This window comes from Phyllostomus hastatus, unplaced genomic scaffold, assembly GCF_019186645.2.
Source record: "Phyllostomus hastatus isolate PE091 unplaced genomic scaffold, TTU_PhHast_1.1 phas_contig_196, whole genome shotgun sequence".
Taxonomy (NCBI): Eukaryota; Metazoa; Chordata; class Mammalia; order Chiroptera; family Phyllostomidae; genus Phyllostomus; species Phyllostomus hastatus.
The window spans coordinates 7,224,805-7,250,731 of NW_025333709.1; the positions used below are offsets into that span (position 1 = coordinate 7,224,805).

The window sequence follows — 25,927 nt, forward strand, 5'->3', positions numbered from 1 at the left end:
CACCAACCAAGGGCATCATTTTAGGTATTTTCCCCTTTTATAAAAAAGATCATGGGCGCTCGTTTTACATTTTCAAACAGATAGGGAAGAATTGCATGGAAGTCATTGTGTTAGCAAAGCGCTGTTTAAACACAGTTTCACTAGCATCCTTGTTCCCTAACTCGAGACATAAACTGTCTGGGGCACTTTTTGCTTCCAGTGAGGTGATGCCGTTCGGTCCCAAGGCACCACTTGAAAAGGCAAAAACAACTTGAAGTAACACGGTGAGAAGATCCGTGGATAAAAGCGGGAAGGACACAGAAGTGTTCCGATACCTGAAACCTTTGCTTCTGATTTGCCTCAGCCCGGGGTTTGTAGAAGCACGCCGCCCACCCGCTCCTACTCCTTCCTAACGAGAGTATATACTGAGCTCTTTGAAATGTGAGTATTATGGGAAGGATCGCAGTTGCTTTAAATTAGAGGAGCTGGCAAGTGCCTGGGAGGAGCAGGAGGTTGTTTAAACGGAGGAAGACAGTTGCAAAACCTCCTCCAACAGCATGAGCTCCAAGCTTCAAGTGTGTTCTAGTGCGCAGACCAGTGCTTCGTTTTTCATCAAGCAATTTTTTGGTGTTGTTTTGAAGCAGCTTTGAATCATAAACACGTATTTCTGCTTGACATTTTTTTTCCATGGTTTCTACCTTCATGGGACAACCGGAGCCAGGAAGCCTCATGTTCCGGAGGGAAGTGTGATGTCAGCAATGCCTAGAAAAGGTAAGCAACCACCTCACTGTGGTGTTTCTCTTCCCCTCCTGTTTGGCCTTCGTCAGAAATGTTTACTAGGGGAACTGCAAAAACATCTAGTAGCAGAGAAATGAGGAGCTTGTACAAAGTGTTTCAACAAATGATATATCAGAGGTTCGAAAATGCAGCGGTGGTGCTTTCTCCTACTTTCTATTCTGCTTGACACGCAAACCTCTCTGAAGTATCTTTTGACTGTTCGGAAAATGCCGTTTCCTTTAGAAAAATGCACGTGAGACTTCAAAATCTCTCTCCGATGTGCTTGGCTTTCACTAATGTGGTGATGGGCTAATTTTGCCGAGGTCAGAGTATCTATGTTTTCTTACTCTGTTATATGCAACTCAACTTCCGGAGCTATGATCTTTCTATTAACTCGGAAATCTTTCCCATGGAAGTTTTTTAATAACATTCCAAAAATCCTCTTAAATACGGTTACTGTGACTGCTTATAAACTTGTTCTGCAGAACGTGTTTTTAAAAGTTAAATAAATCATTTGATTTTTCCTTTGTAGCCACACGAGATGAGGTTACAGTTATTATGTCTTGGGGGGAAAACTGTTTCAACTCCAAGTTTGTTCATTCCGGTCTCAGTTGACTGACAATGTTATTATCTCAATGGAGTGGCTTTGCCCTCTGGATCGTGCGTCAGAAACAGGTAGGGGGCAGAGAGGCTAGAGTATGCCCTGTTTTTCTATGTGTTGGCCATATGAGACGCTGCTTGCGGATTTCGGAGGAAGGGCACATAAGTATGCGATCTGTTCTTCCAATTTCCCTGAAAAAGTCTGTTATCAGCATTCCCATCTTTTCGAGGCAGACTTCCAGGTGCAAAAGATAAAATAAAATAAAACCTAGATATTTGTGGAGGTCTGCACATTCTTCCAGCCGGCTGCCTTTAGCAGAGCCCCGCACTCATTCCTCCACGCACACAGATGTTCCCACAGGCAGACATTAGCAAGCTCTGTGGGTTGGACCCGGCTTTCCAGTGGCTTGAGACATCTAAGCACCCGCTGTCCGCAAAACCCCCCGATTGGGGAGATACTCGCAAACACTCATTGGGGCCCGGGTGAGAATGTGGGGTGCTACCCCGTGCTTGGGTTGAGAAGGGCTGTCTTTGCTGTACCAACTGTTGTTACTCTGCGTCTCAGCTATTTCTCCCTTCTGTGTCACATTCTGATTGCATAAGGTGGATTACAGTGGCTTCTCTGCCTTTTGTGGTCTCCGTGAAGAGAATGAGATTAAGATCAGAGGAAGGACATTATTGTTCAAAACAGAGAAGGCAGTTCAGTCAGCTCCTTGCAAGGTGGTCAAGAGAAACTGAGAGTGCCTTTCCCCCGTCCACGGTTGTTAATGGAAGAAACGAGGGGCCAGTGCCCACCCGTTCCTCGTCCTTCCCCTACGTGCTCTCCCTTCCCTTTCTCTCCTTCTACCCACGCTGGCCGTACAGCCTCGCGAGGGAGGCAGCAGTGGGTTGGACGTTCAAAAGAATTCTCATCTCTTCCTCCTCACCCTCTCGACCATTCCCGGGCCAGTTGGAGAAGCCCCCACCCTATTAGGAGGGGGTCTCCAGGACCCCACCCCATGACCTCATCGAAGGCAGCTGGAGAGCTGGGATGGCCAGCGGTTTCGTGGCGCCAGAGTGTACCCCGGGGACGGGTGCGGCCGAGAACAGCGCAGTGTGGCATGACATGCTGGGGGGGCCGGAGGGGGGAGAGGTGGAGCAGAGCGAGGACTGCACCACGCGCTCCGACGGAGGCGGGCTCGGTCTCTGGAAACCAGGCCCGCCAGGCCCCGCCTCTGGGCCCTGCGGAGGCCCCAGTGCGCAGGAAAACAAAAGGCAATCAGAGCTGCTAATGAAGCCCACGCCAGCTGACTCATCTGAGGCGCAGCCGCTGAGGGGCTTTGTAACGAGACCTGGACAGCGCCCTGGAAAGGACAGGTCAGGGCTGTCCCAAAAAGGACGGTGAGGAGAGGCCCCGTGTGACCTAATCATGCCTGTTCACCTCCGAGAGGCCGAAGGAGAGGGTGGCGCGAGGCCGTCCGTGTTAACTAATGAACTGCTAGGGAGTGTGGGAGCCCAGCTGTCTGAACCTGAGCAGGATGTGAATGTAAGCCAGGCTTAGCCCAGGTTGCGAGCTCCCCTCACATATCCCAAGTCTGTGAACCAGGACCCGAAAAGCCCCAGGCTCAGGCATCGAACCCTGGAGAGACTAGGAAAGAGGTACCCCTAGCTGAGTGTCCACTCCATGCCAGAAACTTTGCCGAGGCTCTTTGAGCCTGGCCCTTGACGGAGAGAACATGCGTAAGAGTCAATGTAGAAGTGCATGGAGAACAGCGCTGAGTGGGGCTTTGGAAATCAGCCTGATAAAGTCAAAGAAATCTCACCGAGTTGCGTCTGACCTAGACCTTGGAGGAGGATCAAAATATCATGAAAGAAGCCACAGGGACAAGAGAGTCCAGGCAGAGGCCAGTGAGCAAAGGCACGGGGGTGGGAAGACCATGGCCGCTCCCATGAACTGAGTCGACTGCAGGGAGTGAGGCTCTTGTCCCCAAATTGCTATCTTGAGGCCACCAGTTTCAGCGATTAATGATAAGAGGATAACCCAAAGCAAATGTGGGAAGCTCTGTGCCACCGTGGACCAGAACTCGGGCTCTGGGGAGACAAACATCTGACTTCAAATGCAGCTCCACCTGGCAACCACCCTGCAAACTCAGACCCATTCAAGCATCTGTTTCTTCACCTGTTAAATGAGGCTAATAATTATATCTATTCGTATAAAAGCATTGTCGGGTTTGAGTTAGGAATCTGTGCAAAGGGCCTACTATCAGAGTGTCTGGCATATGAGAGCTTAATGAGTGTGAGCTTTTATTATCTGTGCAATGCTGGTTCCTTCACGGCAGGGCTTGTCACACGTTTTAGTTTTTTAGTTTATTTTTCTCGAATACTCCCTTTGCATTTGTTTCTACTAATGAAAACATTAATTTATAACATTTTATTGACCACCTATTTTGTGTCAAGCACTATTCTAAGTGCTTTATTTGAATAGTGAGGGTGCTAAGTGGAGGCGGGTAAAGGGAGTAAAATGGGGACATCTGTAATAGTGTCTACAATAAGAATAAAGTAAAATAAAATGAAAAAAATAACTAAATCATAGTCAAAAATGAATAGCTGCATTTAAAACTCACAACCTGCCCTGGCTAGCATAGCTCTGTGGATTGAGCGTGGGTTGCAAACCAAAGCATCGCAGGTTCAATTCCCAGTTAGGGCACATGCCTGGGTTGCAGGCCAGGTCCCCAGTGAGGGCCATATGAGAGGCAACCACACATTGATGTTTCTCTCTCTCTTTCTCCCTCCCTTCCCCTCTCTAAAAATAAATAAATAAACTAAATATTTTTTAAAAATGAAATAAAACTCACAAACTATTTGGGATATTAGTACTGAAATTCTGCTATAATCTCTACTCTATGAGTTGAGAAAACTGTAGCCCAGAAAGTTTCAGTCGCTTGCTCAGATCCGTCTCAGGAACTCCAGATTGGGGCGCCCATAATCAACACTTCCTGACCCTCACTCATGCTAGAAAGTCAGCTATTTTCACATGTTTTTGTTTCTTCGTGTGTCCTCTGTCTTTCCATGAGTGGGTCGTTAGAATCTGACCTTTTCCACACTTTTCCATTAGGACATGAAACCATGTGCCCCCAAGGGCTATCACACAGACCACGGAATGTGGAATGCGTGCCGGGAAACGGCCAGGGCACGCTGCCCCGTGGCCTTCAAACCCGTGACATTCCCCAAGACCTCATTAACATTCAAATCTCCACCAGCCACTTCATGAACTGATTTCCCGCATTTCTGTGAAACAGAAGCCCAACAACTGGAATTCTCCTATCTAAGGCAATTAAGTCATCTTTTAGAAGGAGAAGTGACAAAAACCAAATCCTCATTTCACAGCCGAGAAGTCAGCCTTTGTTGTCTATGGTTTTGGGGGCCTGCGGTATAGAGGGCCCCACAAAGGACACCAGCTAGAATACAACAGGATCCCACCTGGAAGGAGTGCTCAGTCAAATGGGGGAAATAAAATATGTGTTCCAATATGTAAAATGCAAAGTTAGATTTCCAAGAAAGATATCAGAGAGGCTCAAAGTGAACGGGAATTCAGACAAAAGGAGACCTCGGGTCCCTGGAAAAACCAGAGTAATGTGTAATGGTCTTTGGCACTTACCATGTACAAGGGACTGTGCTAAGTACCTTACAATATGACTAATCCATGTGTACTTTATAAGGCTACAAGATGGGTTTTAACTGGCCCATTTAACAGATGGGAAAACTGAGCCCTAGAGAAATTCAGTAACTGCCTGAAGTTTTCTAAGAACTTAAGTGGCAGAGTATGATCTCAAACTTGGGTCCATCTGACTGATGCTCAGAGAAGACTCCTCAGAGGAGGTAACATGAAATTTGGCCTTGAAGGATGGGTAAGAATTGGTGGTAGGGGCATTCCAAGCAGGGAAAAGAATATTAGGAAAACCACGAAAGATGCCCATATGGGGAGTAGCAGGAGGGCTTCCCTGGCAGAACAAAGTGCAGGCATGGGGAGCAAAGGGAAATAAGCTCTAAGACTTAGTTGGTGGATGCGGAGGGGGTCATGGAGACTTGACTGGAATCAGATCGTAAGAAAGCCTTGAATGCCAAACCACAGAGCTTGAATTTTTTAATGGAGTAATCACTAAAAGTTTGTAAACAAGAAAGTAACTTGCCAGCAGTTCATCAGAGCAATGATTTAAGATGATTAAGCAGTGCGCAGGCAGGGCAGAGACTGAACTCCCGGTCAGGAGGCGCTAGTTGTCCAGGCAGGAGATAACAGCGGCTCTTGTTCGCACAGCGGTTAAGGGGTGGAGGTGAACCTGGACCCCCGTCTCCTCCACCTGCTCCACCAAGGCCGTGACCATCCTTGTGGTCTTTCAAATAACAGCCTTGAGGCCTCATTATATCCGACCAGCCCCTGTGAAATAGGAGGGGTTGGGGAATGGAAGGGGCAGGAGGAGCTAGCTGACATCGGGCCCCTTCTCAGCCCTCGGACTCCATGGAGATAAACCTCTCAGCACTTCCGTGGGAATCATCAGCTCTGCAGTGCCTTATGCCGTCACCAGGGTCTGCACTTCTCCGTCCTATCAAGTGGGCCTACTTCCAAAAGAACATTAGGGCCTAGAAAAATGCATAAGCTTACAGCTATGGCCATTACATAATGTGGTATTGGCATGCAGTGATCGGGAGAGTGTATTTTAATACGTCCCTTCAGGAGAAACGCTTAGCCATCATCCTGGCTGTCTGCCTTTAGCACAAGTCAGCTGTCTGCCTCTTGAACCGCGAGGTCTTAACTGCACTTGACCCTGTGTCTGGGCCCTGCGATGCTCTGAATGACAGTTACCCACCGGGTGTCACATGACCGCCTCCAGCTCCCAAATTGGTGCCAAGCCCCCAAGGAGTGGGAATTAATGCATCTTTAAATTCTCCAATGTCTTACCACGAGAGCAAGTGGCAATCAATCTAAAAAACACAGGTCTGCAAGGAATGTCACATTTCTTTATTTTCTTTCATTCAACTTGAATCTGATTCCAAGAGCCCATGCCCACAGGAACTTCGGCTTTAGAAATTATCAGGCTCCTGCTCCCACCGCCTCCAATACCAGGGAGGGTTTTCTTCTCACCAGTTATGCTCATTCTTATAAATTGCCTGTCCCTGATGTCTGTGGCATCTGCTTCCAACCCCCGTCTGGGATCTGGGAATCACTGTCCAGGCCAGGCACCCCACAGAGTGAGCGTTCCCGCTCCTCACGGATGCACTGATCCTGACCCCCGTCTCTCTGGGCCTGGGGAAATGTCTTCTCAGAGGTCTCCTATCCCCCCCGCTCCTGGCATATACTCAGGAAAGAGAGGAAAATGTGTTTTCAAGAAACGCCTGCTTCCTGTTTTGCACAATCTTGAAACAAATACACACCAAGGCCCAGGCAACACTCTCAGAATCCGCTGGAGGTGATGGACACGCACAGTTATTCAGCAACTGAATACCCAACTGGTATTCAGTTGTCGTCAGTGAAATGCCGTCCCCAATAGCGGATGAAATGGCTGCTCCAAAGTTGCTCCGTTTGCCACCCGAGGAGGTGCTATGATGATCAGCTTAACAGAGTCTTTTTAATAAACGCCTAGCATGGGCCAGTGCTTTACATAGGCGGTGTCCACATCCCCGTTGTTCAGATGAGGAGTGGTGAGTAGCTTAGCTAATGTCCTGTAAGCGCCAAGATATGGAGCCTGTATCTAAACTGAAGGTGTCGCAGTGTCCATAACACACACCCCTCCACCCTGCCACACGGGGACCCTGGAAGGATTCTTTATTTCCTACCCAGCAGTCCAGAGGTCTGCTCTTGACTAGTCCTTCAGTTGCCATTTCTAATTAAAATTTGTTTTAAATAGAGGGTTTTTTTCCACTAGGAACATAGTGTGACTCTGCTTTATATCGTAAGAATCCCATAGGAGGGCCTATGACCCCACCTGAGCGGGCATCTGGGGAGCGGCAGGGGGCAGGTTGCATCCCGTCTGAAAGACACGAGCAAGAAGTGACTTGCCCAAGGCCATGGAGCTAGAGCAGAGCTCCGACTCCAACACACGTTTGTCTGCCTCCAAATCACGGGGAGGGAGCTAGTGCTAAGTAATCAAAGATAAATTACAGAATACTATTGAATATTTGCAGTTTCGGGGCCTATTCTACCAGTAACAGCGATGCAGAGCTTGCGCGGTTGTCTTAAACCACATCCTACCAGCTGTACCGCCCTCAGCACTCGACCAACATTTGACAGTTGCCATTAACACGTTCCTTGGTGGCTTTTCTGTCATCCCCAAAGCAGCTTATTCTCTTAAATTGGTTGTGACTTTTTTCCAGTTTCTTTCTTAACCATTAATTTTTTTTTAGAAAAGACTTCTTCTGGCTGGTGTAGCTCAGTGGATTGAGCGCAGGCTGCGAACCAAAGTGTCTCAGGTTCGATTCCCAGTCAGGGTACATTCCTGGCTTGCAGGCCATGACCCCCAGCAACCGCACATTGATGTTTCTCTCTCTCTCTTTCTCCCTCCCTTCCCTCTCTAAAAATAAATAAATAAATAAAATTAAAATCTTAAAAAAATTTTTTTTAAAAGAAAAGACTTCTTAGGAAGTAGTTGTTATCCCATTCCACTCTAAAATCTAATTTAATGTTAATAGGATCTGAGTTAAGGGATTCGTTGAATGTATTGGCCTCACCAGCCCGTCCTATCATAGGTGTTGATGCCGGTCTCCCAGGTCATCAGCATCCCCTCTCTTCCTTCCCAATTAAAACCACGTTCCTTAGCATGGTCTTCAGGGGACTTTGGAAATCTCTCTCTTCCCAGGCCTCCTTGTCCATCTTCATCCCTACAGTCATCCTCCATGTATCCATAGACCCGTGTATGCCAAATGCCATGAACTGGGTGACCTAAACAACAGAAATAAATTTTCTCACAGTTCCAGAGACTAGCAGTGCGAGACCAAGGTGTCCATTGATTTGGTTCTTTCAGAGGCCATTCCCCTTAATGTGTAGTCGGCTTCCTTCCTGCACAGGCCTACAGGGGTCTTTCTTCCATACAGCACGCCTCTGGTTTCCCTCTGTGGGTCAAAATCCCCTCTTCTTACAAGGATACCAGCCCAGCGGGATTAGGGCCAACCCTCAGGGCCTCACTTTAACTTCATCAGCCCTTTAAAGGTCTTATCTTCAGCCCTGGCTGGTGTAGCTCAGTGGACTGAGCACAGGCCTGCAAAGCAAAGGGTCGCAGGTTTGATTCCCAGTCAGAGCACATGCCTGGGCTGCAGGCCATGCTCCCAGTAGGGGATGCATGAGAGGCAACCACCCACTGATGTTTCTCTGCCTCCCTTCCCTTCTCTCTAAAAATAAATTTTTAAATACCTTATAAAAACAGGTCTTATCTTCAAATACAGCCATGCTCTGAAGTAGTTAAACCGTGAATTATGGGGGAGACACAACTCAGCCCAGAACAGCACGACACCTCTGCACAGTGAACCCCACATAGCTGCACGGGCATCTCCTTTCTCTAGGTGGCACAGGTCTAAAGAATCAAGCCTATTCTTCCATCTTTGTATGAATTATGTTGAACTATATAAAACTGCTGACCTTCAACCATTTTATTACCTACGGAAATGGCAATTTTATATGTTTCCAACATAGTGTGGAGACTTAACAAAAATTCTCATTTCTTGAAGGCAATTTATGTGCTAGGTCCTTAAAATGTCACCGAAACTGTTGATCATCTCCCTGCTTGTCCCTGAGGCTGATACAGAATGCTGCTCGAGCAGCCTGTTAGGATTGATCCAGGCGGCGGGTCTCACGTTCAGCCTCAGTGCCGGCTGTACCGAAAAGCTCATATTTGTGAAGGTAGCTCCTTCCATTAAACCACCACTGGCTGCCAGAATGTTCTTTATTATACCAGAATCTGGCCATTTTTCATGTCTCTCCGTTGGTCGTTGCTCTGCTTTCGAAAGTAGCGTGGAAAAGTCCGTGTCTTTTTTTCCTGGCCTTTGAAATGCTTGAAGACTGTCAGCAGCTGCCTTCCCAAAGTTCTCCAGGGTCTCCCTGCACTTACAGGGAGCAATTTCCCCTGGACACTCTGTGGTTTGGCGGGAACAGCCACACCCCCCTTGAAAGGGGCGCCCGGACTTGGACACCAGGTTCCAGATGCCTTGTCCCTACTGCACAGGCCACATCAGCTTCCGGGGACGGAGAGGGGCACCCTGTGCTGAGAAGGAACCGGAGCCCACCCCGGGCTGGTGGGGAGGAAGGCAGCGTCCTACACGCGGTGGCTGAAGGAGAACTCGAGTGGCTGTCACTGCCTCTCCGGGTCCTGCCTGACACCCACACTGCAGGGCGACGGGTACTCTCTCTGACTGAAATACTTTCCTTTCCTTAGTGCTGAATTTGCATCTGCTAGGGAGCTCATCTCATAAAAAGACCAACACTCTGACTTAAAAAAATAACAACAAATACTTAGTTGTAACAAAGCCTACTATCACCCATGTTAATGGTGCTGATTTTCTTCGTAGTTAACTGAAAGAATGAAGAATCTGGAATTATAATCTCTGTGTGCCAGTTTCAGCCCTAACTCTTCCTGGCTGTACGATTGTGGGGAAGTTCTCTGAACTCTCTGAGCCTCTGTCTGTCCATCATTGAAATGGGAATAATATGTACTTGGTCCAGTGGGCCCATTGGTAGTATCAAATGAGATACTATGTAAGAGAAAGTATGCAAGCTAGAAGGTGAAATACAAATGCCAGCTGTTATGCAAAGGGAAAAATAAAACATCGCATTCTGAAAGTGTGGGCTCATCAAGTGGCAGCCTTTGTAGCTCAGCCTTCCCTGTCTACTGCAGCCCAGGGCATAGGAACCCTCTTACCACGGCCACTCACAACATGACCACTTGCAACAAAATCCCATTCCCAGGCCCGGGATGCATCTACGCAGTGTTCTCTTGCGCGGGATTGGATCTACGCTGGGGGCAGTATTCTAACTTATGCGGGCCTCAACGGAGTTGTGGACACCTACCGTAACCACAGAGGGAATGGGGCTTGAATCTCAGCTCTCCCACCTCGCTGTGTGACTCTGGACGAGCTTAGTAACCTCTCTGAGCCTCAGTTTCTTCATTTGCAAAACAAAATAACGTTATGCTCCCCAGCCCCCCAAATGCCAGTTGTTCTTAAGAGCCTGATATTTCTGGCTGGCCAGCTGATATTCCCACAGGCTGCTTTGTTGTAGGGGAGTTCTTCTCACTGGACACATTGACACGGGGCAGGTGATTAAAAAGAAAAGTTCAAGCAAGAGAGAAGAACACGCGTCGATACTCAGGGGCGGGACTTGCATGTGAACATGAACCCTTCAAGGGAAACCATTTCAGCCCAGGTGAGAGTGCAGAGCGACAAGCAGAACCCAGAGTGGCTCTCCCTGGTTTATTGGAATTCTCCAAGGGCCTCAGCTGTTTGATTCGAGATGATTTGTGCTTGCCATTTGCTAACCCAAATCTACATTGTGGTTTTAATGCGTTTGTCTGTAAAAAATATATACTTGTCCCTCAGGGCACATCATTAAGCAACACATCGCCGCAGCTCTAGGCAGCATACTAAGTCGAAGGCTGTAATTCTCTGTCTATAGGGGCAAGCTGGACCCGTGCTTCAGTGAGTGGGCGTGTGGCCGAGACCCTGCGGCCTGGGGTGGCATGCTCCACCCCACGGGGGCACTCACTGCTCACTCCAGTGTGGCCCGAGAGGGCCAGATCTTCAGATTTTAAAAGAAAATCCATGTATCAGGATTTTATGTGAAATGTTCCTACTTTTTAAAACACTTGCTGTTTTTCACCTATGGGAATGGTGATCTCATATGGCTCAACCCAGGATAACCTGGAGACACACAAAGAGTTTAAGATTTTTTTGCTGTGTGGGACATCTCAAGAGATCTTGCCCTTGAAAAAAAACTGTCCTACATAAACACAGTGTGCACACACACACACACACATACACAGTACTAACAGTGATCGCTGACGGCGCACCCTCCCTACCCAGAAGGTGTGTGGGGGCAAACTGTCATTTAATCCCCCAACACCCCCGTAAAGCTGGCATTGTGTGTACCCCTACTTTCCAGACGAGACCCAAAGCCTCAGCACCCACTGAGGCTGACACACGTGTACATGGATGTGTCGTCTGCTGGCCTAGAGAGCCAGTGCCCCCACGTCTGTTAGATCAGAGGAAGAAACTTAAAATGCGTGTTAGGGCCCACTCCCCCAGAGAGGGCAGGTGGTGGCCCAGAGATCTCCTGGACTCGCTTTCGTTCTCCATCCCCCTGGTTCTAGCTCGCTCAGGCCGTGATAACAGAACAACCCCACACACTGGATGGCTGAGGCCATGGAAATGTACTTTTCTCACTGGTCAGATGGTGGAAGTCCAAGATCAAGGTGTCTATAAGATTGGTTCCTGGCAAAAACCCTTTTCTGGGCTTGCAGGTGGCCACCTTCTAGCTATATCTTGACATCAGGGAGATCAGGTTATAGCTAGTGGGGGGGCAGAGGGGGGTCGCAGAGAGGGGACGGGGAGAGAGAGAGAGAGAGAGAGAGAGAGAGAGAGATCTGGTGCTTCTTTCTCTTCTTATAAGGACACCAGTCCTGTTGAATCGGGGCCCCGCCTCATGACCTCATTTAACCTTAACTACCCCCTTGAAAGTCCTGTCTCCAAATATAGTCACACAGTGGGTTAGGGCTCCAACATATGAATTGGGGGGGTGGGGATCACAGATAAGTGTCTGTAACACCCCATCTCCTCTCTATGGAGAATCAGCCTCTCCTACGTTTTCTCCGTTTCCAATCTTCGCCCCTAGTCTTCTCCCATCCAGCCCACTCCATTCAGTCATTCCCTCTCTTTACCCCGTTTTTTTTTGTACCGTGCTGTTCTTTTCATTCTCCACCCCGCTCCTGCCTCACTCTCCATACGCCCCTCTCCTCACCCATTCTCCTGTCTCTCTCCCTCTGCTTTCCCTTCCCTGCTCCTGCATTCCAACCATCCTCCTCTCCAAAGCCCCCTCCTCTCTCTTCCTTTTCTCCTTGCCCCCTCCCCTCCGCCAGAGCCCTTGAGTCAAAACCCTCTCTGTATGTATGCCTCGCAAGTACCAACAGAATATGCCCGCAGTGAATACGCCCCCGATAGCCGGGGTGCCGTGCACAGCGCCTGGTCCACAGTGGAAATCCCGTGCACGTCAGCGTGCCCCTTCTACATGGAGCTCCAGGCAAGCCCAGAGAAGTGTGCCAGGTGAAGCAGGGGGAGTGGAAAGAAAAAAATCAAAGCCATTAGATGGAAGAGGAACAAAATGTGTGAACCACAAGGCCCCATGTAGTTACTGTGATTGAGCATGAAATTCCGCCTCCTGGCAGCCAGACCCAGAGCCTTTTCAGACTCAAAGTAACCCGTGCACCCTCCGGTGTGCTCGGGGTGAAGGGCCAGAGGACAGGCAATGAAGTCTTTGTCCTTGGCCCTGACCTGGGTCCTCCTGCTTTGAACGACTGTTTCTCCTCATGTAACTGCATTCTTTCCAGCATTGCCTTGGTCTCTCACTGGCTAGCCAGTGCGGTATTGAACTCTCACTTAGATCCTGTTTAGAACGTTGTTTTGTGTGGTAAAGAAATGGGACAACTGTAATAGCATAATCAATAAAATATTTTTTAAAAAAATAAGGCAAATCTTACAATGAAGGCGATTTGTAGTTAGGGTTGTTGCTATGGTGTTGTTAAAGGAAATCTGAAGTTTTTGATTAATCAGAAAACTTACTGAATGCAGGTTCAAGTGACAGCTGGTTCACTTTGGAAGAAAGGTAGCAGATAACAGAAGGAAGGAAGGGAAGGAAGGAAGAAAGAACGGAAGGAAGGAAGGAAGGAAGGAAGGAGAGGTTTTGTTGAATCCTTTTCCACGTTCTCCTCAAGTTACTCATTTTCCTTATCTTCCTTACACTGTACTCTTTTCTGTCACCCTCGGCATCCCTCTGAGGCCTGCAGAGAAAGCCACATCTCCATCTCTGGCCACTCCTGTTCAACGAACACTTAGTTCTTTATTTCCAACACTTTTTTCCTGAGCATAGAAATCCACCCACCATCACAAGTTTTCTGCTTTGTGGCTGACCCAGCCGCTCCCTCAGAATACCCTTGATAACTCATCAATGCCTAAGACCCTTGCTACCATCTTACTGTGGACAGCACAGGCCAGCAGGGCCCCTGCAAACTGCATTCAAGGTGGCCTGAGTCACCAGAAGATGAGAAGCATTCACACCAAAGCACAGGGAGAAAGACTGCAGGGCCCTGGCCTGCAGAGGGGGGAACTGAAGGGAGATACACCACCGATGTTGAGTATGTGAATGTCTCCCCCAAATAAGACCTCTGCAGGAATTCTCCCACATTTGGCATCAATTACTTAAGATTCTAACCCAGAGAGAACCTGTCCTGACTTAAAACTGCAGCTTTGTCATTTTCCAGTCTTGTGACCTTGGACGACTAACCCTCCCCATATGCATTTTCATGCTGTAAAATGAGGCTAATCCATCTCATCAAAGTTGTGATACATGCATGTTATAGACCCATGTGAGGATATAAGATGGTGCTCAATCAACCATTGCTAAGATTAATATGCCTGATACTTCAGTTGAAATACAATAATAGAAGAGAAAGCATTAGATATACAGGGTTATTGGATCATAAAGCATAAGGTCCTTCCTCCCTTCCTTCCTCCCTTCCTTCTCCCTTTTCCCATACCCATCCAGCCATACCTTGAACCTGCATTCAGTAAGCTTTCTGATTAACCAAGATTTGCAGAATTCCTTTAACAATACCAGAGGAACAGCTCCAACTATAAGTTGCCTTACTTATAACAGTTGCATCCTTTACTGCACGAAACCACATTCTAAACAGGATTTGAGTAAGACCCCCGAAAGAGATTCAGAAGTGTTCGGCTAGTGGGAGAAACAGAGTTTTGTCACATTACATGAATCAAGGAGAGGACTCTTTGCAGCGGTCCTCAGCCTTAGCTGTGCTTTACGCAGCAATGAGAGAGCTTTGAGAAACTCCAGAGCCCAGGCTGCACCCAAGACCATTACACCAGATTCTCTGGTGGTGGGATCCAGGCAAAAATAAAAGCTTAAAGACCCCGAGGTGATTCTAATGCGCAGACAAGGCCCAGAGCTGCTGTTTCGGAGGAAGTGGCGAGCCGTGGGGTGCAAAGCCACGGTGGTCACAGGGCCGTGTGCACGGTGCAGGCACACTGATAACTTTCTAGACTCCAGAGCAGCAATTTCCCATCTTTCCCCTCCCGTGGCGCACACAAATTAATTACTAAAACTCTGTGGCACACCCCCAAAAATGCATTTTTGCCAGTCTGACCAAAAATAGGCATAATTTTGATTCATTCACACTAGACAGCTGTTGTTTTGTTGACTGTTGTTGGTTTTTGTTTTTGTTTTTTTATCTGACAAGAGAAACATTGATAAGGGAAAAAAGGGGCCAGTGCCCCTAGCTAAATAGGCAGGTACTGCAGGTTTCAAAAATTCTGCGTCACGCTGGTGGAAAATCACTGCGCTCGAGGAGCTGTCGGGAGACTTGTGGAAACAGAAATTAGGCTGTGAAAGGGACGGCTGGATGGCTCAGTCCTTCCACACGTGTGGAGCCGGGAGGGAAGAGTGAGGAAGGCAGACGGAGGGGTTAGCTGAAGCGCAATAACATTTTCAGAGTGTGGGAGACCCAGACGTATTCCCACCATTGATGAGGCTCCCGTATCTTGTACACTTGCCATTTAAATTGTGGGCAATAGTAAAAAAAAAAAAAAAAAAGTTTCATTGGTGCAGTAGATTTCACTGTGATGACGTCAGACCCAGGGCCGTATCCTGGGCAACCATGCCTCTGTGCAACACCTCGCTCCTCTGTTTGAACGGCCCTCTGTTCAGTTTTCTGCTGTGCGTCAGATATTTATTACCTCTGTTAACCCTCACAAAACCTTATAAAGTGGCCAGCTCTGCTGCACAGACGGGGAAGCTTTTCAGGTGAGATGAGATTGACAAGGGTTCGCCGGTTTGCCCCGAGTCAGCAGTGGAATATCAGGATTCGAACCTGGATCTGGATGACTCCGAAACCCACGGTCTTTTCGCCCTGCCGCGGGCCCCCAGGTGAAGCACAAATTGAATCCTTGGAGAGCTGCGTGCTTCCGTGGAAACCTGACGAATGACAAAGACTGTGCCCTGAAAAGTCACGTCCCAGCGCCAGGGCCTCTGAGTGAAATGAATGAAAAAGTAAAAATGTATCAAAGGCTGCAGCTCCTACTTCGGGTTGCACAAGCCTTGAGCAAGGTGCAAAGCATTTTTTGAAAGGGGTGGGCATGACGTCTTTGTCATCATGGGCACCGATTCCCAGGAAGGTGGTGGAGGGGCGGCCGGAATAGGGGTCGCCCACAACGGACCCCAACCCCACGCCCAGGTGCACGGGCTGGACCAGTCACTCTCCGCGTTGCTCCTCTCCGCCGCCGGCCGCTCCTTCCTCCTCCCCTGGATACACACAGCCCCTGCCGGCTTCTGCCTGCGCAGTCACCCCACCGGTTTCCGCTCACTGGGCGGTCTTCGCTTCCTGAAGCAGATTCGCCACGACCCTCGATCACCCCCAGAGAACTGAGGAGGAACCATTTGCAAGCATGTTTTCCTCGGAGCACATCCCGGTATATATAGTCCCTTCAGAGCGCTGCTTTGATTTCAGGAATACTAACTTAAACCATGAAGTCTAATACAAACACTGAGATTAGTTCTAAATAGCTCCATAATCTGTGTCAAAGAGATGGTTTCCATTCGGGCTGCCGTCTGCAGACATTGTTGCTAGTCATACTTTGCACTCCGATAAGGGGGCAGAACATTGCTGCCCCTCCCAACCAAAAAGGCCTGGAAGTTGCTGATGCTGTGTCTGCCTGAAAGAGCCAGTGACATTTTGTGCTGCCTCTTGAAAAAACTATCTTAATAATGTATCTTAAAAGAAGCTGGCCAGCAAGTTCCTTCCAGAGCAAGTTTTAGATTCTTTGAGAATAAAGTTGGATAAGACCGTAACAGTGACTGTTTAGTTTGGACGGACAGACTGCCAACATGCCCACGGAAAGGCGGATTTTTCTTTCGGCTCTGGTTTTCAGCTTTTCTCCAAAAGTTTGTGAAACAAAAATTTGAAAGAAGCCACAGGATAGACCCATAAAATGTGAGCACCTCAGACGGAGTTTGTGTCTCAGACTGCAACAGTCTGGGGGGTCCGAGGTGGCTCTACTTGATGACAAAAGTCACCAGAAGAAAGGGAAGGTGAGGCGTTGGCTGGGTGCCCGCTGTGTCGGGCATGTGCCATCCGTCCTACCTAGGGGCTGACGGACATCTCATTCGGTCCCCCAGTCACCCCCCGAGGTGGGCACTATTTCCGTGTACCAGGAAAGGAGTAGAAGCTGAGGACGATGAGCGGCAGGGATGGCATGGCCAGGTGCAGGGGACGTACGAGTGGCAGGATGAGGCTGAAACTACTCTTGGTCCAAATTGTGTTTGAGTCCGTGAGTAAGTGGGTCTTGGAACATAATGAAAGAAGAAGTAAACCATACACGGAATCTATGGGCCCTGTATCCATTCCAACCACTGGAAATTGGAAGCCGATGTTTCGTGTGAGTCTGAAGCCTCGGTCCAGGTACATCCCAATATTTGTGGGTCTGGAGAAGAAGCATCATCATCGCTTCCCCCCCACCCCCACCCCCCTGCAGCTGTTCTGTGGAGGGCTGGTTATGTGCACTTAATCCTCATCAAAATCCCTCTTCCAACCAGGGAAAATGAGGCCCATAAGTCTCAGACTTCAAAGGAGAGAAACTTGGACAGGGTCTCGAAGGAGTGAGAGGACCCATATATTCAGGGGAGAATGGGCGAGGGGAAAAAACTTGCATATGGACTCCTCTGAAAAGGCCAAGTGTCCCTGTTTACTCAGAGAAGAATGTTCTGGAAGGCAAGCAGTGAGATAACCGCTGGAGGACGGTGGGATGAGGGTTCAAACGGCAAAGAACTCAGACTGCAGGAGAGGTCACTTTGACTGGCTTCTCGAGGAGAAGAGAAGCCACCGACGGCTTTTGAGAGAGAGAGGGCCATGTGGGCGGCAGCGTCTCAGAGGGACTGTGCTGGCCACCCTGCGGGGGCGGGGCTGGACAGGAGGAGGCCAGATGCGGGACTTTCCTCAGGCAAATTCCAGGACACCCCGAAGGCCAGGGCCGGCCCGGCCAGCTGGAGGTTCTGCATGCCACTTGGGCTGTGCTGAGTCCTGTTTGGAGGAAGCAGGCACCTTCCAGCTGCTTGTGCTCTTCGTAATGGGTTCGTTTGCAGTGATGCAAAGCCCAGGACCCTTGATGTGGAAACGTCATCTGGAACTCTTTCACCAGAGAACGACCCCTCCCCAAAGAAGGAGTCTCCCCCCCCCCCCGCAGGCATATTGACCTTAGGAAGCAGGACGGGGGTTGGGGGGAAAGCCACTCGGGGAATGAGCGTGCCTGCCTCACGAAGAAGCATTCCCCAGGCTGTGGGACACCTGCTTGAATCACAGCTCACAAGCAGAAATGTCGGAACGGGAAGAAGGGCTCACGTGGACTCTGTTAGTGCTTAGGAAGAGTTTCTGCAGAAGTATTGTCGCCTCCCCCTGCCTCTGCTCACGCTCACCCTTCCTGCACCGCGGCCTTCCTGCTTTCCGCGGAGCAATCCTCACAAATCAGTGCCTCGGGAAAGTCGAAACCGGCCTTGCTTCGCGGGGGCAGCAGTTCACGGGCTGTAAAAAGTCCAGGAGGCCGTGTGGAGAAAGGGGCCGGGAGAACTACACTGAATCTCATTTAGCCGAATGATCTTGAGTAAATTCATTCAGCTGCAGAATAGTCATAAAACCACGAGGATCAGACGCAGTTATATAGATGACAGGATCGTACTGAAGGTAAGGAGCTGACCCAGGGGAGGACAAGGTCAAACCAAGGTCAACAGAGCCAAGCCTGGGAGGGGGAGGAATGCAGCGGGCTGGGGGAGGCCCGGAGAAACTGCAGCCCCCATGCCTCCCCTGAGGCAGGGCACGCACAGCTCAATTTATGTCGTGATTTTTTTTAAAGATTTTATTTATTTATTTATTTTTAGAGAGGGAAGGGAGGGAGAGAGAGAGAGAAACATCAATGTGCAGTTGCTGGGGGCTGTGGCCTGCAACCCAGGCATGTGCCCTGGCTGGGAATCGAACCTGGGACACTTTGGTTCACAGCCCACGCTCAATCCACTGAGCTACGCCAGCCAGGGGTTATGTCCTGATTTTTAAATAAGAGCAACGGACTCAGATCATTGGGTCAAACAAAGCAGTGCATCAAAATTGCCTGCCAGTTCACTGACAAAGGCTGGGTGCTTGCAAATTATTATGCTGGAACCCCACTCCACCCACTTGCTGGCTGTGTGTGTTTAAACACGGCCCGCACCTTCTCTATGTTCCCTCTCCCCGTCAAAGGCCGTGGGTAATAAGGGCCATGCAGAGAGCCGTGGTGCGGAGTAACTGAGGTCAAGTGCAGAGGGGCTCGCCCATCAATCAGCAGGGGGCTGCAGCAGGTGGTGGCCGGGCCCCCTCACCATCCCTCACTGTGCCAGGCATTCACCTTTCAGCTTCTGGTCTGCAGGGAGGTCCGGGGGGCAGGTGGGAGCCACAGAACAGCTTTTACCAGCCCTGCCTCTGGTTGCCAGTCCCCTATGATGCTCAAAAGTTAGGGCAGTTCATTTTAAGGCTCAGTTAAGGTTCCTTTCTTGTATCTGGCTCCTCGCCATTCAGAATGGTTTGCATGCCACTCAACACTGTGCTCTGTGGGAAGGGGGATAAAATATAAGACAGACGCAGCCTCTGACTATTAGAGGATAACTAGTTTTTAAATGGCCCACCCCAGGACTGAGCGAAGTGGTTAGACATGCCTTGTCTCTGCAGCCAAGGGAACCCTGACATGCGTGGGTTTGGCCGCATGCACCACGGGTCTGGCTGGTGGAAGCAATGGTCTGGCCCAGTGAGAAGGCCTTCAGGAGGCCCCCACCTGGGCGGGCGGCCGTCCTCCAAACAGTCAGGGCTTTGGGACCAACGCAGGTGACCAGGCATTTGAGAGCTGGGTTCCATGGGCAAAAGTAACCCATCGGTTGTTTAGAAACATACAGTCAATTCTTGCTATTCACAGTAGTTAGGTTCTATTTACAGTCACTCCCAGAGACTGAATAAGCAAATCCCAAACCATTGTTCCTGGGGAAAATACAGAATTACGGTCCTATACGTCTCTGGTGACAGCGTTTCAACAATTGACCAACATATAACCTTGTTTTCGCATGTGTTCCTGTTTAAGGACACTTTACTTAATGCATACTGTTGACATTAACGGCACTCTAACTCGCATCTGAGTGCAGCGCACCTAACACTACATTTTTCTCCATAAGGCACATCACACAGCCTTCTCGCACCTGGGAATTGTGCACACCACTTCCACGAAGGCCATTCTCAACAGCCAAAGAATGCAAACCAGGTGGCCCTAAATAGACTGTAGAAAGGCCACTCGTTTATACCATGAGAGCGGAAAGAAAACACAGCATCGCCTCGTTCCACTTCAGCTGCATTTGTGTACGTTGAAGACTCAGGGTTTTTGCAGTTCTGTGCGTGTCCTCAAATGACTGAGAAAGCACCGTGAGCGTGGAGGTGGGGGTTGCCAATAAATTTCAGAAAGTGGGTGAATTTGCCAACATGGAACCTGCCCATGACAAGCACTGACTGTATCTAAAAGGCATTCACACACTTATGTATCAGACATAACATTTGCACTCAAACTCAGCCTTGTAAGGGCTCCAGGCAGTTTGGATCAGCTTGATGTACATCTACAAACTGCAAGTATTAACTAGCCCAGAGGTCACCGTGGTTGTCAAAAGAAAGTAAAATGTTCCATTGTAGAAGCTGGGGTTTTTTTCCTACAAAAGGACACCGATCCCAAATAGGGACATCTTTCCAAGATCCGTCACTTGGATATTTTAGCATTGAATTGATAGAAAAATCTTGTTCTGCCCTGGCTGGTGTAGCTCAGTGGATTGAGCGCGGGCTGCAAACCAAAGTGTCGCAGGTTCGATTCCCAGCCAGGGTACATGCCTGGGTTGCAGGCCATGACCCCCAGCAACCGCACATTGATGTTTCTCTCTCTCTCTCTCTATCTCCCTCCATTCCCTCTCTAAAAATAAATAAATAAAATCTTTTTAAAAAATCTGGTTCCTACAAAGGCAGGCTCTGTTTCTGGGACTGATACAAATTGGTCCTCGCCGTGTCCTTGGGGACTACGCAGAACAGGGTCAGCCCTTCCTCCACACGGTGGTCTCTAGAATATTGGAAGACACCCCCAGTCCCCTCCTCCAAGAGGGCAATTGCCCGCTTTTGTGTAATTTCGCCATGTACATGAGGAATAATTTGTCCATGTATATGAAATTCCTTAAACTACGCGTATCTTTCCATATCTCAAAATTGAGTCTAAGGAAGTAATCGGGCTAAGATTTAATTAGGAGAATATACATTGCAGCATTCTTCATAACCGAGAGTCCCAAGAATGGAACACTATTACAGAAATGATGACACATCCATGCAGCCACTAGCTACCAGGTAGCCATTACGGTGACAATGCGCACAAATCTGCATGGACTTGCACAGGTATTTATACAGTCATAACAGAAAAGAAGATTCTAAAAGAGTGGGTACAATCTGATTAGGTTTTTTTATTAAAACATCCCTCTGCAATAAAGAACAACATTCTCAGGAGGTTAACGAAAGCACTCTTCTTTATTACTTTTTTCTACAATAAGCCATCACATTAGCCATGAGGAAAACTCATTCTGTTTAGTGCTTAAAATATTCAAATTAAAACAACCCACTGGGAGTGCCCTGCTGCTTTCAGGAAAGAGTCCAAACACTCTGGTGTGGGGGCACGCGATGACTCCTGATCTTACCCTCTGAGGTTTCCTCACAAGCTCTTTCCGCTTCGGCCACAGCGGACCATAGAAAATGCCCCGGATTTGTGTCCCAGCTTTCCCCGGCCTGCTCGAGATGTCCCCTTGGCTTAGAAACTGCATCTCGGAGATGGTGTGAAATTACACAGCTCACGAAGTGGCAAGGCTCATCCAGGGCTGTCTGCCCCTGAAGCCCACCCAGGCTGTCATCCCCGGATCCCAACGACAGACTGGCGCTGGCACCGAGGTGTGTTTGTGCCGTATTTCATCTCAGCGCGGGCAAGGTCATTGCCGAGGCTGTTTGCAGCACTACCTGGAGAGCACGCACCTGGGGAGCACTCCAGCCCTGCACGTTGTCCCACGGACAGAGCCGGTCAGGGAGTCCCAGCGGCGTGTTTGCCCCTTTTGGTCCAGGGTGTTGGGAGCAATATTTCAGCCTGACATTAAAGCTCCATTGGCAAACATATGCCCTGTGTAGTCAGGTTTTGCTAATGTGGTCTACTCTGACTTCTTGGGCTCTTTCATTATAAAAATTTAATATTGAATTGTAAAACCCAGATGGCATAAATAGTTCCAGATGCCTTCCCGAATCCCTGAGTTCCCCATCAGAATAAGGAGAGACGTTGCTGTTTGTGAGTAGATGGTTACATTTCAATTTGCTGAAAAACCAAAAGGATCTCCAGGCAGTTCTGCAGGCTTCCTCCCATGAAGGAAACACATGAACTCCTCTGAGTGTCTTAAGGAGCTGAGCTGTCAAGATTCACAGCCCAGCTGTCGGCCACATGTTCTGCTGTATTCATGTCCCCCCTCGAAGGGTAAAATTGCATCATCGTGAATGCAGGACCTGGAGCCAGGCTGCCTTGATTCCAGCCCTACTAGGTGTCTTTGGGCAAGTCATTTCGCCTCCCCATTCCTCAGTTTTCTTGCCTGCAAAATGGGGATAATCGCAGCTCCTGCTTAGGGTTGTTGTGATAGATGAATGAGTTAATAATTTGAAGTGTTTAGAACAGTGCCAGCCACACGGCAAAATGTTTGCTCCCATTATTACCAGAGAGGTGATGTAGGAGATCTCAGGGGTTGGCTAGAAAGTCCAGTCCCCCTTTTCCCTCCAGATAGACAGAGTTACCTCTCTTTGCCCTTGGATTGAGAAGACTCTCATACTTCTGAGAGTGACTGATAAGCTAACTCCATGGAAGGCCTTCAGTGCTAACCTTCGACAGAGAATTTGCGGTCCGTCCGTCCCTCAGCCTCTCAGTTTCACACCTCTGGGTGACACATGCGGGCCAGGTGGCCACTGGACAGACTCAGCTCCAGTTCACATGTGACTTGCGGTTTCACGTCTCGGTGGCGATGAAAGCTGGTGTGATGTTTTAACATTCACTGATCCCTTACACGTACACCGCCCTACTTCCTCTTCATCCCAGCTCTGTGAAGCAGGTATTGTTATCCTTGTTGCTGTTGTCGTCATCAGCATTTTGCAGGGAGGAAAACCAAAGCCTGGTCCGACAAAAAGACTTACCCCAAATTATGCAGCTGGTAAGTGACTCAGTGGGGATTGGAACCTGGATTCTCTGCCTTGAAATTCTGTGTCTTTTTCCTACCCAATGTCACTGCTGATGCTATAGAACTGGAGTGCAGACCTTACAAGAGGCCTCAGGAATTCTTTGCTCGAATCATGTTTTGTTTTGGATTTGTTTTTTCACTGTAGGCTTTGATCTCTCCGTCTCCTCTGATGCTGCCGTGTGCGCCAGGCTGGAGCTGTTTCTGTAGGTTGCGGTGACTGTAGGTTGGATGGCTGGTTTAAAAACAGAAGACATGCTTAATTGTTTTCTTTCAAACAGAGCTCTGTGATATCATAGCCAAATAATGCCTCATGTAGTAAGGAAAAAACAAACTATTTTAGAAAATTTGTTCAGAAAGGAGCCAAGTCTTTTGCAACAATGAAGTATTGTACGCACATCTGAAAGTCTTCCACACTGAGACTGGGAGGGAAAGGTGGGGTGGAGCTGGGTCAGTTAGGGAGTGCGTCCGACACCTGGGCCAGAGACCCAGCTTGGGGATGTGGCCAAACCAAGGTGGGTGCTTCTCTTCTGAAAAGCAGTTATTTCAGAGATACACAGTCAAGAGTGGCTGCAGTGGCTTCACCGTGTCATCGGAGACCCCGGTTCCTTCTCCCCTCCTGCTCTTCAGTCTTGGCACGTAGCTCTCTTCATGGTGACCGCAGGGTGTCCACACTGCATGAATGTCAGGACTGCATTCTGGGGGAAAGGCAGCAAAACACAAAGAACAAAATCTGAACAGACGACACCCGCTCTCCCTCCCCTGTGGGAAGTTTTCCCAGCGACCTCTGCACTTGACCTCTTCTTAAACATCATTGTTCAGGCTGAGTGAGTCACGCGGACTTCCCCGGCCACAGGGAATTTGGGAGGTGGGTAGGAATCTACCTGGGGACACAGGCTCCCCAAGCAAACGAGGCCTCTGTTAGTAAGACAGGAGGACAAAATGGAAAACAGCCATCAGAAAGGAACTAACAGTCTGCCCAGAGCATCACCATTCACTGAGGGCCTGCAATGTGTTAGGCACAAGCTAGAAAGAACCAACACTGCCCTTGCCTTAGACATAAAGAAGGGGCTATCCAGAGAGCTGTACAGTAAGAAAGAGATGCCCTTTTCTCAGAGGATTGCCATGTGGATTCTTCTCATGCGACAAGGCATGGTCCAGAGAAGCGCCCGCAAAATGGTTTCAGAGGTTTCCCCTCTCCTTGTCCCCTCTCTCAAGTGACATTAGGAGATATAACACCAGTTTCCTCTTAGAATGCCCTTCCATTGGCATGATCTAATTAACCTCGTTATGGTCTCGTTACGGCTACTTCTCTGTTGTACTTCTTTCCGACCCATGGCGAGCACAGCGTTGCTGGCTTTAAGAGCCTATTAAGTCTCTCCTGCTTGATACGTTCTTTCTTTTCGATGGACTCTCCAGAGCCCTAATGAAATTGTTTTCACTTTTACCTTCATCAGCTGAGACATAAATAGTCTTCAGTTTGGTGGTTTATCAGCCTTCTGATCATGCTTGGCATTTAGTAGGAGCTCGGAGGTATCTGTTGAAGGAATGAATCTCAGCTTTATCATTCACCAGCTGTGTGATCTTGGGAACATTTCATAACCTGTTCTGAGAGAGAAAAGATGGATGTTTGGTATTATCAGCCACTGGGATTGAGAGTTGTTTATTATCACGGTGCAGTATTACACCTGCAATAGCTGATGATGCAGCCTGCCACCATGTGGTGGGGGAGGCAAACTCACGGAAAAGAGATGCCCAGCAGAGAATGCTAAGGGCATTGACTACGGAAGAGCATCCATGCTGTAAGAAGACGCATTGTTTCTCTAGCACTCATTAACATTGGCAATCTGAAAGTTTAATAACCTCCCATAAAATAAATACTAAAAAACGACACACAGACTTCTCCATGTCACCCCCTGAGGGTTTTAGAGCAGGTACAGAATACCACCAAAGAAAGAAATCTTTTCTGGCCAAGCTTGGTTTTGTTTTATCAGTGGGCAAGCTTGTGGGATGGCGATGATAACAGAAAACGCCCCCAAAACTTACCTCCCTGATGCGGCTGCGTTGTAAGTGTGTTAGGCTGGAGTTATGGGAAACAAACCATCTGTCTGTACCAAGAGGAGAATGGGTAAAGAGTCTTGCCCTTGTGAGGCAAGAACCACATCTTTTGATTGTCAGTGGAAACCAAAGCTGGAAAAGATTTGGACATCGGATATCCAATCAACCTGAGCTCTATCCCTACCAAAGTGTAAACACCCTCCAGAGTAGAGAGCTGTTTCCCATCTTGCCTGGCGTGTTTGTGTGTCTGACTTCTTTTCATGACGCATCCAGTGGAACAGGAATTTAGAGAGCAGCACGCAGGTGTTTGGAACCCCATGGGGTGGGAGTCTTGCGTCTTTTCAAGGCCTGTGCCAGAGAGCAAAAGATAGCTCTCAAGAGATTTCCTTTTTTCAGGCCGCATAAACAACTGATCATGTATTTGTGTTCCTTGGAATCGGACCTGGATTTGATTCCCAGATCTGCTAGCTGATAAATGTGCAACATTAGTCATACTGCTGATCACCACCACGTTTGCTCCTCATCGGTAAAATGGAAATAATACTTAAGTTGCACCAAGTAACACTGCCATATAGGGAGTGAAAAGAAGTTGCATGTTGGCGACTTTATGTGGTGCAGCCTATCTCCGTTTCACAAGACTGAAATCGGAATAGAAGGCTGAGTTCGTGTGTGTCTTCTACTGGGCACAGCTTTGTTGTTGTCCACGACAGACACCTAACTCAAGAGAGCTTGGGAGACAAGGAAAGGCAAGGTGTGGTCAGCTCCTGTTGGTCTATGGATGGCGTTAGCTTCCTCAGGGCATCATCCAGGGGCTCAAATGATACTTCTGTGTGTGTGTGTGTGTGTGTGTGTCCCTCCTTCCCCACTTCCTTGTGAGTCTGTGGACTGGGTCATACATGATAAACAAGAGGACCGATGACAGTCTCC

General features: G+C 48.7%; 1 protein-coding gene across 3 annotated transcripts in view; it reads left to right on the forward strand.

Annotated features, from left to right (window-relative positions):
- The first annotated feature begins 316 nt into the window (after window positions 1–316).
- The window catches only part of C1QTNF7 (C1q and TNF related 7), a 95,492-nt gene continuing 69,881 nt past the window's right edge, over window positions 317–25,927 (forward strand). Inside the window, exons 1-2 of one of the 3 annotated variants that reach the window (XM_045834327.1) lie at window positions 317–420; window positions 701–750. In XM_045834327.1, coding sequence (XP_045690283.1) covers window positions 419–420; window positions 701–750 — 52 coding nt within the window. In that variant the 5' untranslated portion in view covers window positions 317–418. Of the gene's footprint in view, window positions 421–471; window positions 751–18,153; window positions 18,333–25,927 lie in introns of those variants that run through there. The other 2 variants (XM_045834328.1, XM_045834332.1) reach the window with 2 other exon arrangements.